The sequence below is a fragment of the Melopsittacus undulatus genome, chromosome Z (genome assembly GCF_012275295.1).
Source record: "Melopsittacus undulatus isolate bMelUnd1 chromosome Z, bMelUnd1.mat.Z, whole genome shotgun sequence".
In the NCBI taxonomy this organism is placed as follows: Eukaryota; Metazoa; Chordata; class Aves; order Psittaciformes; family Psittaculidae; genus Melopsittacus; species Melopsittacus undulatus.
The window spans coordinates 73,141,444-73,158,328 of record NC_047557.1 but is presented as its reverse complement, the minus strand read 5'-3'; the positions used below and the strand labels follow the sequence as shown (position 1 = coordinate 73,158,328).

Below are 16,885 nucleotides of genomic sequence, written 5' to 3'. Positions count from 1 at the left end.
GGGCTGTTCCTCTCACATATTCTCACTCCTTCCTCAGGCGGCAATTGCTCCTGTGCAGTAACTTTTCCTCCTTCTTAAATTTGTTATCCAGTGGCATTGCTAATATTGCTCATGAGCTCAACCTTGGCCACCCATGGATCCATCTGATCCAGCTGCACTGGCTCCACTGAATATGGGGGAAGCTTCCAGCAGCTTCTGATAGAAGTCACCCCTGCAGCCCCTTCTCCCCCCAATACCAAAACCTTGCCATACAAACCCAATGCACAACTTAATAAAATATATTTTTTAAATACAACAAACTTTTGCCAAAGTTTAAGCATATCAACATCATTGTTCTTTCTCACAGTATGATATTTCACCTGGCTGTATTTATAAAAGAAAACTAAATTTGGTTATCATAAAAATGAGTAAAATGCATTTCTATTTTTTCCCAGCTTTACTCTGCATTTGACAAAGCACTGGGGATGCTAGTTGCATAGTTTGAATTGCTTCTTTTACCTCATCTTATAATACTCCAACATTATTTAGAGGAAGTCTTACATCAGGCTATGCGAGAGAGGACCAAGATCAGCAGGAAAGCTAAAGCTGAAAAGGAAGCAGGCATGCATATGAGTGAAGGAGAGGGAAAATAAAACACAGACAAGTGCATGCTTTGCACTTTTGCTCTCAAAACTATTAGTTGCATCATCATCAATTGCATCAGGAGAAAAAAACCTCTTCTAATACAGCAAAACATCACATGCTTTCTTAAATTCACTGCACATGTAAGAGTCAGGGTGCTCTACAGAACTTGAATTTTTAAATATGTTAATACTAGAACACAAAAAATGTTTATTGTATTTATTCTTAGTGATTGCACAGAAGAATATAGCACAGTCAAAACTCTGCTGCATTTTCCCAATGCAGAGGAGTATCTCTTTAGAAACTGAAGTACAATAAAGTTAAAAGACATTATTTTATTTATAAAAGATCCACCTAATAATTTACCAACATTATTTTTCATGTTTCCTAAAAATATTACAAACTAATTCCAATGCCAGTAAACATTTTGCAAATAAGGGAAAGTGTGGAAAACACTTCCAGGAAGGAACGTGGAGTGAGAAAATTGCATACAATCAGGAAGCAGATGTGGGGCATCATATCATGACACAGCATCTCTTATCTCTCAAAATGCAGAAAAGTCAAATTAATGCACCTAGAACTACACCCTGATGGGATCTTTTATAGTCTCTAGGCCTACATTTTGCATCTCAAATATTTTCCATCTTCAAGCGTCATGTGAAGTTTAAAAACTGTTCGTCCTTTCATCTTCAGGTTTACACATACTTTTCCATTTTTGTAGTTCCTGAGAATCATTTATCTTCCATACTTCAGCAAAGGACTTCAGCTTTTTTCTGGGGAGGGAAAAAAACCCCAAAACCATACATTACTCAAAATGCTGACATATTTTTAAATTGAGCACATCAAACATTAAAAGCCCTATAGTCATCCACAAAATTTTAATACATAGTCAGAAATAGCAGTTTGCATAGCCCGAAATGTTATGTGAACTTTAAACCATCAGTTAATATTTCCCAATATATATATTCTACTTCTAGGATAGTCAACACTTTAGTTTTATAACTAACTTGCAGTACCAGAAGCATTGATAAGATTAAATAAGACACTGATCAAGAGTAAGTCATTAAAGGAAATAAACAGCATTGTAGTTTGCACAGTTTAATTTCCAGCATTCAGTTCCTACAAATTTGCACTTGCAGAGTCATAAGGAGATAACACATTTTCAAAATAAATGAGTACATACATCCTTCCTGTTTCCTTTTCAGTATTTTTTGATTTAAGGAGGATTCAAGCAAAGCAGCAGTGTCAAGGTCATTATTCTACCAGCTACTGCCAGAATCAAGGACTTCCCTTTCTCCTCACTCTCACCCTTTCTTCTTCAGGTAATGATACCTATTCATATGTAACATTAGGAAACTGAACTTGCATGCTATCAACTGGAGAAAGAATAACGTTTCAGCTGGATCAGATCCCGACCTGGTCTGTTCTGTAGTCATGCAAAAGCCAGCCCTGTCACCATGGAGAAAAGGGTAGGGAGCACCCTCCTGCAGGAGATAAGGAACCTGCTCCAGCTTGTCCTCCCCAATACCTGTGATCGGGTGGCAGCAGCAGGGGCTTCCAGCCGTAGTGTTACATGAGAATAAAGGACTCATCGCAGCTTTAGTTTATTTATTCCTTTTCACTTTAAGAATGCAAATAGATTACATACTGAAAGCTAAAATATGGATGGTTGCTTACATATTCAAAAGCTGATAAAAGGGACACAATTAATGCCTATAATTAAGATTGCCCAGTCAGCCCTCACTCTAGCCTTCTCTGAGCACTGTCAATCAGTCTTGGTAACTACATCATCAGATACTATTTTTACTGCTGATAGGTGTGCAATTAACTCCCTTTTTAGCAATAGCGACACACTAGAACTCTATTTGTGCCCTGTAAAAGTAATATGCTAGTGTCATTTCCACAGAAGATAAAACAAAGGCACATCCTATATTATTTCACATCTTAATTTTATTACAAAGTAATTCTGGCCTTCCAGCTCATTCTCTCACCTTTCTGAACAATTTTTTATTGATTCTAGAACCCTAGTTATCCTGCAACAAGAGAGTTAATATATTGCTAGTAATTTGTTGTTTTAGTTTTGTCAATCATACACTATTATTTCCACATAAAACACGAACTACCACATTATTTTTCCCATGAACTGTCATTTATTTTTAAATAGTATATTTTTATTTTGCTTTCTTAAAAGGGGATGAAAAACTGGTATGTAAGGGGCCCAAGACTCTTGGTTAATATTCAAGGATCACCTGCTACAAGCTCAGGAGTGTTGCATCCCAACCAGAAGGAAGTGCAGCAGGAGGGCCAGGATGGATAAGGAGCTGCTGAGAAAAATTCACAAGAAAAAAGAGGCTTATAAAAGGTGGAAACAAGGACAGGTGGCCTGGGATCAATACAGGGATGTTGTCCGGGTAGTTAGGGACCAAGTTAGGAAAGCTAAGGCCCAATTGGAGCTAAACTTGCAAGGGATGTTAAAGATAATAGGAAGGGATTTTATAGGTATGTAGCAGCTAAAAAACAGACTAAGGACAATGTAGGCCCCCTCCAGAAACTTTCGAGAGAACTGGCTACACAGGACTTGGAGAAGGCTGAGGTTCTGAATGGCTTCTTTGCCTCGGTCTTCACTGGCAAAGGCTCTGACCGCAGCACCTGAGTCTTGAAGGGCGAACGCAGGGACTGTGAAAACCTAGACTCTGGGCCCACTGTAGGAGAGGATCTGGTTTGAGATCATCTTAAGAACCTGAATGTACACAAGTCCATGGGCCCTGATGAAATCCATCCGTGGGTCCTGAAGGAGCTGGCAAAGGAAGTTGCTAAGCCACTGGCCATCATATTTGAAAAATCATGGCAGACAGGTGAAGTTCCTGATGACTGGAAAAAGGGAAATATAACCCCCATTTTCAAGAAGGGGGAAATGGATGACCCGGGGAATTACAGAGCAGTCAGTCTCACCTCTGTGCCTGGCAAAATCTGGGAGCAGATTCTCTTGGAAGGCATGCTAGGGCACATGAAAAAGAGAAAGGTGCTTGGTGACAGACAGCATGGCTTTACTAGGGGAAAATCCTGCCCGACCAATTTGGTGGCTTTCTATGACTGGGCTACAAAAGTGATGGACAGGGGTGGAGCAGTTGATGTCATCTACCTGGACTTGTGCAAAGCGTTCGACACTTTCCCACATGACATCCTTGTCTCTAAATTGGAGTGTCATCAATTTGATAGGTGGACCACTCGGTGGATAAAGAACTGGCTGGATGGTCGCACTCAAAGAGTTGTGGTCAACGGTTCAGTGTCCGGCTGGAGATCAGTAACGAGTGGTGTCCCTCAGGGACCGGTGTTGGGACCAGTCTTGTTCAACATCTTGTCGGTGACATGGACAGTGGAATTGAGTGTGCCCTCAGCAAGTTTGCCGATGACACCAAGCTGTGTGGTTCTGTTGATACGCTAGAGGGAAGGAATGCCATCCAGAGGGACCTTGACACACTTGTGAGGTGGGCTGATGCCAACCTCATGAAGTTTAACCATGCCAAGTGCAAGGTCCTACACCTGAGTTGGAGCAATCCCAGGCACAGCTACAGGTTGGGCAAAAAGGAAATTCATTGTAGTCCTGTGGAGAAGGACCTGGGGGTGTTAGTCAATGAGAAAATGAACATGAGCCAGCAGTGTGCACTCACAGCCCAGAAAGCCAACCGTATCCTGGGCTGCATCAAGAGGAGCGTGACCAGCAGGTCAAAGGAGGTGATGCTGTCCCTCTACTCTGCTCTCGTGAGACCTCACTTGGAGTATTGTGTGCAGTTCTGGTGTCCTCAACATAAAAAGGACATGGAAGTGTTGGAACAAGTCCAGAGGAGGGCCACGAGGATGATCAGGGAACTGGAGCACCTCCCATATGAAGACAGGCTGAGAAAGTTGGAGCTGTTCAGCCTGGAGAAGAGAAGGCTGCGTGGAGACCTCATAGCAGCCTTCCAGTATCTGAAGGGGGCCTACGGGGATGCTGGGGAGGGACTATTCATTAGGGACTGTAGTGATAGGACAAGGGGTAACGGGTTGAAACTTAAACAGCAGAGGTTTAGACTGGATACAAGGAAGAAATTCTTTACTGTTAGGCTGGTGAGGCACTGGAATGGGTTGCCCAAGGAGGTAGTGAATGTTCCATCCCTGGCAGTGTTCAAGACCAGGTTGGATGAAGCCTTGGGTGATATGGTTTAGTGTGAGGTGTCCCTGCCTATGGTAGGGGTGTTGGAACTAGATGATCTTGAGGTCCTTTCCAATCCTAGCTATTCTATGATTCTATGATTAAATGCTAAGCACAGTTAAGTCTCAAACTAAGTGCCTGCACCTACAAATAATTAATACTTAAAATTTTCTCGTATGAAATCATTCTGTCAGGATTAGTTACAGCCATCAGACAATAAAGATCCTGATTTCTTATATTCCTAAAGGGCTATTTGAATTCTGCTGATATGACTGCCACTGAAAATAGTAACAATAAAAAATTGGAAATTAATATAAATACTAGCACATATTTAGATCTAAACTGTGTAGATGATGTTACAGGTTTTATAAAGATGATACTATTTGATACACATGGGAATTTTTATAACTAATCTAATATATAGGGTACATATGGCCCTAAATGAAAATTGGTTATCAGGAAAGTTACAAAATCACTAGACTTTCTGTAAAATTGTGTGTGTTTGGGGAGCAATCAAAGCACATTTTATATATAGATTTATGCATATGTATACATATATTCAGTATTAATATCTTAATATTAATATTTAATTAATATAAGTAATGAATTATTTATATTAATATATATATAAGTTAAACAAGAAGAAGAATATCCACATTCCCTTCCTTTCTACACTTTTTGGATTTTAAGTTTTTCCAAGGTTTTTTTTTCAAGTTCCAAAGTGACTAATATACTTTCTAAATTAAAACTATTAATATTTTCACTGTTATTGGTGTGAACAGAAGTAGGCAGTATTTGAAATTCATCTTCCTGAAAACAGTGATCATACATAACTGATATAGTATCTTTTCTAGTATTTGCTGTAAGAAAATAAAGAATAGTTTATTCCTAATGTTAGCTCAATACACATTTACTTTTTATAATCTTGTCTCAGAGGGCAGCAATTAATCTCTAAGATAAGAGCTAACTATAAAATACAAAGTTTTGATTCAAATAGATACCACCATTTCCTCAGTATCTTTGTCAGTTTTGCTTTAGTTTCTTCCTTGAAGGCTAAGAGGATATCAGAATAAGCTCTTACTACTCCTCTTTTTAATCACACTGTGAGAAATGCGCTTTGATTCATAGCTGGTTTCACTGGGGGGGTTGGGGGTGTAAACTACAATCTTTCTGACCTTTTCATATTCACTATCCCCTCCAACTCCTTTGATTTGTGAGCTGCCTTCTTCAAGATTTCTTCAGGGATATCTGCCAGCTTGGCAACGTTTAGCCCATAACTCCTTGCAGAGACTCCTTTTGTTATCTGATAAAGGAAAGTGATAAATTCAGGACTCTCTTCATCTTCAGATCCTAAAAAAAAATAAAGCCAAAATCAAAACCTCCTCTATTAGGTTAATAAAACATAACAGACCAAACACTAAAATATCAAAGACTGTGGTCTTTCATTCATGCTTCTTGTGTGATTTATTCCATTGAAGAAATATGGAAGAAAAATATTTCCGTGAGACTACAAACGTTACCTACCCATTGTGAGACTGAAAAAAAATCTTTTACCTGATGTCATATCAAGCAGACTGTGTGTGTACAACTTAGAATTTCTGTATGTTAAATTGATTAGCTGTGCTGTAGTTGGGATAGTGCATCTCACATTTGCTGAGCAATAATAAAATAAAGAAAGTGTTAGTAACCCCACAACTAAGGAGTCCATAACTAAAGCACTACAAAAAGTTGCTGCGTGCCAGGAAGTTAGGAGCCATAGAAAATGCTTAGAAAAAAAAAAAACAAAACGATTAGGATGATGGATGTTTCGCTATGAATTCTTTCTCTTCCATGACAGTAAGATGGAAACATAAGAGCCATCATTATAAATAGGATGACTCCTCTTCCTCTTCAGACGTCCTTGTTGCATCTCTGCAGAATCTAGGCTTTGTGTAAAGAGCAGAAAAATTATGTGGTTACTCACTGCCATTCATTCTTCTGTTTTAAAAATGCAGGGGTTTGGAAACAATGAAGATTGCCATAAATGTTGATGACTCAAACTGACTGAATCTGAGTTATACAAAGTCAAAGATAGAAAAAAGCCCATGCCATAAAACTCACCCTAAATAAAACAAAATATTAAGACATAAACAGTTAAAGATACAGGCAGAGTAAGAAACACAGATGTGTTGTTGCTTGCAGGCTGTGGTACTGCACCTATTGTGATTTCTGTAGCAGAACAGTGAAGAATACATATGGCCCGAAGGTTCAGCCAGCTAACACTGAAAGCAGAAATGCTGAGGCAGCACACTGAAACACAAAGGATAGGGTTTCACAGACACAGTAGTTAAGGAATAGTAAGTACCCTGTGTTCGTAACATTTCAATTGCCTGAGAGTATCACAGGCCTACAGTTAATGACCTGAACTCTGAGAGACAAAAAAGACACACGGATGTTTAGGAAAGTGATGTTCTTAGCTGGGACCATCAGTGTGGCCAAGTAGCACTCACCTAAACACAATATTAATTTGAACTAACTGTGCTCAAAGTTAACACACATTTGAGGGATCCCCTACTTCTAACATTAGACTTCTATTTGCCTCCCTCTAGGCCAAACTCTAAATTTTTAATTAAATCTCTGAAAAACATTTTAAAAGTGATAGATTACATATTTAAACAGATTAAGTGGCATATACTAAACTGATTATTTACAGTATTAAGAATGAATTAGGGGGAGATTCATGGCAAATATCATGCCAATTCTTAAAAAATTCTCAGAATGAGTCAGCGAACAGACCATTCCTAGACAAAGTGGGGAAACCAGAGTAAATGCAGAATTATCAAGCACCTGACTAAACCTGATACACTAAGAGAAAAAAAAAAGGGGGGGAAAAAAAGCAGTAGTTTATACGGAGGGAAATCCTACATCAAAAATCTGTTATAAGTTTGGAAGCCACATGAGTCATGAGTAAGAGAGATCCAGTACATAAACCATACGGGATTTTCAAAAGGCTTTTTACAAGAGTCAAAAAGCATCAAATGCTCTTCTGAAAACTGAGCACTCATAGTCTAAAAGGCATGCCTTTGCATTTGTAAATAATAGGTTAAATGATAGGAAACAGGAGGTAACACTCAGTTCTTACCAAGAAGGGCGATCATCACTGCAATCAGAGTTGTCCAACATACCCATTATCAAACAAGAAAAAGAGCTAAGCAGTAAGCTAACAAACTTTCATGAAAATACTAACTACTTAAGAGAAATAGTACAAGAAGAAATGCTGTAACTCTTCTGCTTGGTAAACCCAGAACTGAATGGGATTATGATAAGCAATCTAAAAAAATTACATATGGCATAGACAGGATGAACAGAAATTGTTCCTCTGCCTCTTCTAATTCAAGAACTGAGACTATCAAGTGAAGTTATATGTTAAGAGTCTGGAAACAAACAAAAGGTGGTTCTTCGCACAATGCAATGTTAAATTTCGAGCATCTTGATGCAGTAGGATGAAGAGGCTAAAAGTACATAAAGATACTCAGGAAAACTAGGTAACCTTACTGAAATAAAATCCACCAAAGATACTAAAGAACAGAAAACACATCTAGCTCTTGAAACAAATGTTTGCAGACAGCAAGATCTTTTAGAAAAGAGTTGCCATATGTTTGATTCCCTAATCCCTCCCTACCTAATCCTTTGTATTTGGCTTCTGTGAAAAGCCAGGACATTGGTCTGGGTGAATCTTTTTATCTGACAAATCTCAGTCATCCTTATATTTAATATTGAAGAGAAATGGCTGTTCAGTTTTCAAGCCCCCTCCAAATGTGTGTATAGACTGATACCCTAGAGTTTGAATGTATTACTTGCACATTGAGTTTTAAATTACTGTAATAATTTTACAGTTTCTGCTTATAGCTACAGTAGCAGAATCTCAGAAGGAGTTATACTGTACCTTTTCGTTCAGCACTTTTCCCCTCATTCACCAGGAAAGCCATGTGGTAATTGCCAACTCTGTCTGGATACACCTTCTCTAGCTCACAAACTGATGGATAGTGAGTGACAAACAGTGTCAATGATTCCACCTACAACAATGTAATAATGTACATAAGAAGGTTTGGCTTTGAATTTTTTTTTTTAAACAGCACAATGTATCGTAACCATTTCTCTGAGTTTAGATATGCCACACTTCTACAAGGAAATGCACACCATGTCAATGTCAGCCTACCATAAAACAGGCTGAAAAAGCATTCACAAGCATGTGTCAGATTGAACACTTACATCTCTAATAAAATGTTCAAGTGTAGCATAAGCAATAGCAATTCCATCATGTGTGCTAGTTCCCCTTCCCAATTCATCCAAAATTACTAGTGATCTTGATGTTGCTTTTCTTATTATCTCAGCAGTATCTGTCAGCTCTTCCATAAAGGTACTTCGGCCTTTGTAAATGTTGTCTGCTGCACCCATTCTGCATTGAAATACAAACCACATCAGTTTATTAAGTTCAAATAAATGCCAGATAATGCTGGGGAAAAAAACCCAACAAAAAAACATGAGCATTTTTTTTTTAAATCTCTTGCTGCTCCAAGCAGAGCAGAAAACACTAGGCAGAACATTCACCTTCTAGAACAAGCTACTGCTTAGGGAAAAAAGCAACAACAGCACATGGTCCAGATGTGAGGGTATTCTAAAAGACAGAAGGAACTACTAGTGTACCATTAAGTAAGGGCTTGCACACATTCTCCAAGACAAAAGGGTATACTGACCTATGGGCATTTGGGGGAGACTAGGCTGTAGGAACAGCAGAGAATTTTCCTGGGCCATCAGTAATCTAGTTCCATTGTAAAACAATACACAGAATCTCAGAATTCAATGTCAACTACAGGAAAAAGAGGTAGACAAGGGTGTGTTTCCTGGCATGCAATTCTTCCACTTTGACAACAGTACAAGGCAGCTTGCTTTTCCTTAGAAAGGACTCTGGGAATTTAGACCAGTCAGCTCACGAAAAGGATTTCACCAAAGACAGCCATGAAAATTAATTTTACTTTTGTATCTCTTAGTTTGGCTATCCACAATTTGTATGTTTTTCAAATGCTAAAACCACCTGAAAGTATCAGATACTAGCATTTCCATGTAGAGACAAATAGACATTAGAGTATCTGTGCATCCAAACAGACACAGTGGTTAGCTCCTTCCACTGCAGCTTTCACCTCAGAAACCTGTTGGTAATTCACCCTGTTTTTTCTTTTACTTTGCATCTTTCCTTAAATACTGAATTAATATGTACTCTACAGAAAATTTCCTTTTTCCATATATGCTTTTCAGTTGCATTAATCACATTACAGTATCACTTCTGAGATAAGTTATCACTACCAAGACTAGGGCTGTAAAAATGTTAATTTTTCATTCTCATCAGCTTAATAATATAGTTACATACCAGCCACACTGATTTAAGGAAAATTGACTCACTGGCTTAGCATATTACATTTTCAATTATAACAGCTGGCCACAACAGTATTTAAAGCCAAACAAAACCTTTAAAGAGAATCCCAGTACAGGTTTCTTTCTGTCTTTCAGTGCATCTCTTTCTAATACAATGGCTTCTGTTGCCTACAGAAGATAGCAAGATACTCATCATTTTATGAGGATCTTATGTTTGTCAAGAGTAACTGACCACCAATACCAAAAGTTAGCAGCAAGACCCAGTACAACTATGATTTCTATATATTCTCTGCCTCCCACCCTGGAAATTCAGTTTGGTGCCACACATACTGTCACAATATGCAAATCTTCTATTATAAATGAACTAATATTGTTTGGAGATGGGCATTATGATACCACTGAGTGCTTTTATTTCATAGAGCATGTGTTGACTCATGTATCTATGAGTATACCTACTGTGTGTATGTAAACACACACACAGTAGGTATACTCCCACATACCCTGGAAGAAAGGTGATTTTGCACATAAGCTAAACATTACATGATTTTTACTGAATTAAGTATGTAATTCAGGATATTGAGGCATTGTAAAACTAACATTTTATTAAGCCACTTACTACTGTAATAATTTTAAGTGCTGGGTAAGAACTATGAATATACTGCTGAATTTCTCAGTGTCCCAACACCCACCAGCACCCCACCTGGTTTGGTTCAGCCACACTGTGCTACTGTAAAATCAAACAATCCCCTTTTTATCACAATACTGAACAGATACACAAAGAACAATATAATTTCAATCTACTTTTAACATTATTAACTCCATGAAAACAACATGTTTATGTCTGAACAATCTCTGGCTTCATAATGGGCAACTTTAACCCTAGTTTCTAACCCTAGAATTGTTAGTATTATTATTTTATCATTTTTATTTAGCTTTTCATTACAGAGACAGCTTCTAACAGGCTGTTTTGCATCTATGATGATTACACTTAAAGAGTTCTTAGTTATATTTTTTTTCTTGGATTGCATCATTTCCACAGAGTCCTCAAAAGCATTTAGTCATTTTGCATCTGATCTGCAATCCCAAAAATAATTTTCAGAACTTCTTCACTAAATGCTCAAGATACAAACAGAAATGAGTATCATCTTTCTCTTGCTAACAACAGCTGCAAAGAAGCCTTTCTTTCAAGTATCTTAAAACATTCAGGTCCAACTCAGGCTTATCTACAGATTTAAGAAAAAGCATGTGTTTTTAATTAAAATTATATAAAAACTCTTAAATGTCATCCTTTGGAAACAGGTAGAATTGTTCTTTCTGCCGCTGTCCTTGACACTAGGAGAATTACACTTGTTTTTCAAACTTATGTGATAAGCAGTATTATCCGAGAAACAAGAATAACTATTTTAATGTGCATGACTGCATTGAAAAAACTAACAGTTAACATGCAGGAAAACACTGCTCTTGAACTGTATCCTTTAATATTCCTGATACAAGAAAATTTTTGAGTCAAAAGACCTATTGTTTAAACAATCCTTTTTGTTCCAGTTTGAAACAGCTTTATATGATTTTCACTGAATTAAATACATAATTCAGGATACTAAATTCCATATTTGATGTAATTCATTACGACCAGACTTCTACACAATTCAGTGGCTTTCAATTTACATTTTAATGTAGATTCCCTCATAAATGTTTTTATACATCAAAATATCAAACTTTTTCCTATAATATTCTGCCCACGAGAAGCATGAAGACATCCAATGTGAAGAATGCCTCTTCAAGTGCTGCCAAGAGATCCATCACTCCACAGCAAACGCAATTTGGCTGGAAACTACTTGTAATAATGTCTCTTTGACAGCCAACCAAATATAAAATTAAAAGCTCATCATCCTATAATGTTCAACACATTCATTACGTAAAGAAAAAAAAGGCGGTGGGGGAGAAAAAAGGAGGTGTTATCTCTTTCCAGTGCTAGGTTTCCAGTGGTAAAGATTCATGTCTACAGCCTCAGAAAAAGCAACAGGGAGGTAATGTTTTCAGAAAGGTAAGTTAGGTTTGAGGAGGATAAATTAGGTGATATTGAGCAGTAGCTAGCGTTATGTAAACCAGCTGGTGCTATGTGCTAAACATGTATGTGGCTCCTTAGAGAAAAAGGAAGAGATTTCTTTATTCTGCAATATTATTCCAGATTTGAATGCAAGCAGGAAACCTGGAGAAAGCAGCAAGAAATCTGGAGAGGAGCTTTTGACAAGGGCCTGTAGGGACAGGACAAGGGGAATGGCTTTAACCTGACAGAGGGGAGATTGAGATGAGTTCTTAGGAAGAAGTTCTTCCCTGTGAGGGCCCTGGCACAGGGTGCCCAAAGAAGCTGTGGCTGCCCCATCCCTGGCAGTGTTCAAGGCCACGTTGGATGGGGCTTGGAGTAACCTGGTTTAGTGGAAGGTGTCCCTGCCTGTGGCAAGGGGTTAGAACTGGATGAGCCTTAAGGTCCCTTCCAACAAAACAAGTCTGTGATTTTATTAAATGGCTGGGTTTTTAACCTGCTCTCCTGAGTCAAGACATGCACACAGTACTGACCTTTTCCAATGAAACTGTTTATATCATAGAATCATAGAATACACAATGGTTAAAAATGAATGCAAAACCCAAAAACTTCTAGTTAGGGCTTTTTTCCATGCTACCTTTCAAAAGAAGTTGTCTAACATGCTGCTGTTAAGCTGCTTTGATTATAAAATTTGAGAGCACTGTGTGGAACTCAGGTATTTTAGTGTTCTTTTATGTTAGTGTGAATCCCTCACACTGCTTGTGAAAATGACCAAGTAGCTCAAGAGCTCCCAGTAGCAGCAAAAAACAATTACATAGCATGAAACGAATCCTAGAAAACAAGACTTCAAAATCATTCTATAAAGCCTTAATCTCATACAGTTGTTAATATCCCGATGCTATTTAGGAAATCCTAATGTTTCACTGAAAAAAACCCAAATGAAATTTACAATTTTTCACCTTGATTTTAGAAACACACATTGACTATAGAAGTTCATCTAAAACACTTCCTGGAGAAATCAAACCTACTGCCTGTTACAAAATAAACCTAATTAGCATAGAGCCTCTACACAATGCTTTTGCAGTTCTCAAGAGAAGGCATTTAGGTTTCCAGATATGGTTTGCCTTCCAGATCTGAAGCCAGAATTAATCTCAGAATGTACTCATAGTCAATTTATTTATTAATCAAGTGCAATTAACACTGAAAGAAAATTACTCTTTTCCCTGAGAATATTTTAATGGAAGGTGCAGAGCACTCAGCTCTGAGCACCAACAACAAAGACATCCCTTCTGTGATTCAAAGAGAACACTGAGAAAAACACACAATAAATTCATAATGTGATTTTACAATTCCACTCGCTCCCTCTCACACAGAACCCTTCAAAATGTCATTCTAAGGATCACTGTACTGGAAAAGGAGTTATTTAAATTAAAATAACTAGTTTGCAAAAAAAAAAAAAAAATTAGATGGGCTCTTGTTTTATAGTTTATGCCTTGTCTTGCATGGGACTGTTCCCTACAACGTCTTTTTGATAACAATGTATGGTGCATATTTTTTCAAAAGATCTCTTAACAACTGTTCTGCATCCTTTTATTTTTTGCAGAAAATACTCTTCTCAGCTGAAGTTTCATCTGGTCTCTGCAGAAAACAAAAGTAAGGCTAACCTTAACTGAAGACAATGTTTATGAGAACAGAAAAACTTGTTATTGCTCCTGCCATGAAGGGAAGAACACAAACGCAATTTCATTTCAAAACTTAGGTACATTTTCTCCCATTGAACTGGGTTATTGACTGCATTAAGCACCTAGCAAACACCACTTAGAGACTTTAAAGGTTAAAAATAAAAAGCACTATGCAAATTGCTGTGCCAAGAAAATGAAAATGGGCATCCTAAACAGAGGTCTGTCAGGCCAACCACTGCATGTCCTCTAGTCTGGAGCCCCAAGAATCCCAATACCTTTAACCAGAACAATTACTCAGTTTTACTCTCAAAAGCAATTTGAAACCCTGTGTATTTTAGAAACACTGGGACTGATAATAAGAATTTCACAGTGTTTAGTACAAAAGTAGCCCAACTGGGATACTGTAACTTCTGGTCACTTTCCACATGCAATGAAAATTTATCAAGTAATTCTTTAGAAGAGAGCATCTGCAAATTTAAAACAGTTCACTGGCAAGAAACTAATGCTTCACACTTCACCACAGAGTACTGGTAAATCATTTACTTCATTTCCATCAAGCTCTTACTGATTCAAACCCCAAACTGTCAATAAGAATAATAATTTACAGAAACTGCAATTACAGAATTTGAAAAAAAATCCCTCTTTTCCTAAGTATAACAGAAAGCATTGTTATCAGGGTAGTTATTAATTCTGCATTATTCATGGGCAACTTCTAAAAAGTAAATGTGTTCAAGGTTACATGGATGACTATGTCAGGAAATCAGAAAATGCTTGTGATACTAACCTCTTTACAGTAAACAGGCACACATGTGCTCAACCATTTCCACAACTACTTATTTGTAAATTTTAAGTGAAGAAATACCAATGGCACGTCACCCAGTTTAGAACAGCTGTTGAAGAGCCTGACAGAATGCAATACACATTTAATATAAAATTTTTTTACAAAATTTTTATTTTGTGAATTATTGTAAATGAGATATTCTTATTCATTGAGAAATTAATGAAACTACTAAAACCTAAAATCACTAGAGATACATATTTTGCATTATCCTGGAAAGAAAATCAAATCCAAAGCAATTCTAACACTCATCTTTTTCTTTATCTTTTTCTTCTCCCTGCTGTCACTAGGTAATTGAAATAGCCCGAACAAGTAATTACTTAAACCCTTATTACCTTATAGACCTGGCAAACGGGGGCATGCTGCACACATGAGTACCCCAGTATATTGAAAGCAATGTATCTAACAGGATTAGCTTCCAAGATGTGAACTGCATTGATTTTTTTGATGAAAGCCAGAGGAAAGAAGAAAGCATCCCTGGACTGCAATTAACACTCAATATTTTAAAAGCTTCACCTTGACTGACAGAAAAGGTAGGACTGAGTTCAGAAGACAAAATACACTCTAGTCAATACAGTAACAGAGTGACAAGAAGATACCAATATCCTCATTCCTAATGCTGTAGAAAGGAACAGAAATTCAGGGTTTTTTCCCAAAAGCTTATGTTATATTACCTACTGAAGAACTCCTGTGAAAGCTCTTTCCTGAAATTCAGCAGTGATACCCTCAATAATATCAGAGCTCCTTAAGATTGTTGCATCACATACAGCAAATGACTCATTCACTGTTAAAATAATAAAGCAGATTCCTAGATAATTCTAAATTTTTACACTGTATTTTAAAGCTGGATGAGTCCAAGTGCCCTTTCTTCATTCCAGGTTCTCAAAACCCTACAGCAGATTGCTGTCAGAGGGCTGAGCTCTTGCAGGAGCAGGGTGTACTGCAGCAGCAAAAGGACACAATAGCAGTATCTTAAATTCCACATTCAAACACACAAAGAATTTTGTACCTAATGTATCAATGGATTGCTTCCCACAGCTCATCAGCTTTTAACTCATTTAAACACATGGTTTTTACCCTGATTTTTCCTCAGGAAACCATTAACACATTAATACATGTCACTGATAGACAAGAACAGATTAAGAGTACAAACATTTTGCTGGAAGATAAATTATATGTGTAGATATTCAAATTAGGGTGTTTTTGTGAGCCATTAATGTTAGCCTGAAGAAGCTGAGAAAAATGAAGACAAAGAAAAACCCAACCCTAAAATATGCACAGGTTTACACTTACTACTCTGGGATTCCAGCGAGGAAACTCAAGGTAATTAGGTTAATGTGCATATGCAGCTGAAGGATTGAGGCCAAGGGGGATTAAAAGCAGAAACTAGCAACAGACTAGGGACAACAGCTGAAGTGTTCAGCACAAGTGAACTTTTCCCCTTTAAACCTGCGGATGCTACAGAAAATCCAATTTAAACTGTGACTTTAAATTGTAGCATGGAAGAGTTTTAGAAAGGTAAGTACCAACACTCAGTGTAAGAATTAACTTCGCTGCAAGATAGCTTGTCAGCCTCACAGGCAAATTCTGCCACTCCCTTACGGGGAAAGCTTTTCAATCCCTTTCAGGAATACTGCAATATGCAGCAGAAATTGTTTTATAAATCTCACTGTATACATAAATAACTGTCTTTTATTGACTTTAATGAATATTTCAAGCCTGATTTAAAAACCTGCAAGCAAACCAGTTTCTTGTATTTACAGGTATTATTGAGTCCCATGTAGATAAACCAAAAACTGTTTTGTTAAATATTATTTTATTACAGGTATCTGAGATAAACCTAACACTGCAGATGCATGTTACTATGAAATGAACATAGACATGAGACAAAATTAGCCACAAATACACACATAGTACAGCTTAATTTATTTCTGCAGAGCTACAGAACACTGTCAGGAAGAGTGACAGTTCAAACGTATTGTGAGGTGTCCAAAACAGAAAACCTAAAACCAGAACAAAATAATTTCCAATTTAACAACACTAACTACAACTTTTACTTATTTCTTATTTTTCAAAAATAACATCTCCATGTGATT

The 16,885-nt window shown here is 37.4% G+C and overlaps 1 protein-coding gene across 1 annotated transcript in view; it reads right to left on the bottom strand.

Moving 5' to 3' along the window:
- Positions 1-826: 826 nt before the first annotated feature.
- MSH3 (mutS homolog 3) overlaps positions 827-16,885 on the bottom strand; it is a 121,986-nt gene continuing 105,927 nt past the window's right edge. Inside the window, exons 21-24 of the mRNA XM_013127680.3 lie at positions 9,065-9,251; positions 8,739-8,868; positions 5,989-6,163; positions 827-1,394 (exon numbers count right to left, since the gene is read on the bottom strand). Coding sequence (XP_012983134.2) covers positions 1,286-1,394; positions 5,989-6,163; positions 8,739-8,868; positions 9,065-9,251 — 601 coding nt within the window. The 3' untranslated portion in view covers positions 827-1,285. The remainder of the gene's footprint in view (positions 1,395-5,988; positions 6,164-8,738; positions 8,869-9,064; positions 9,252-16,885) is intronic.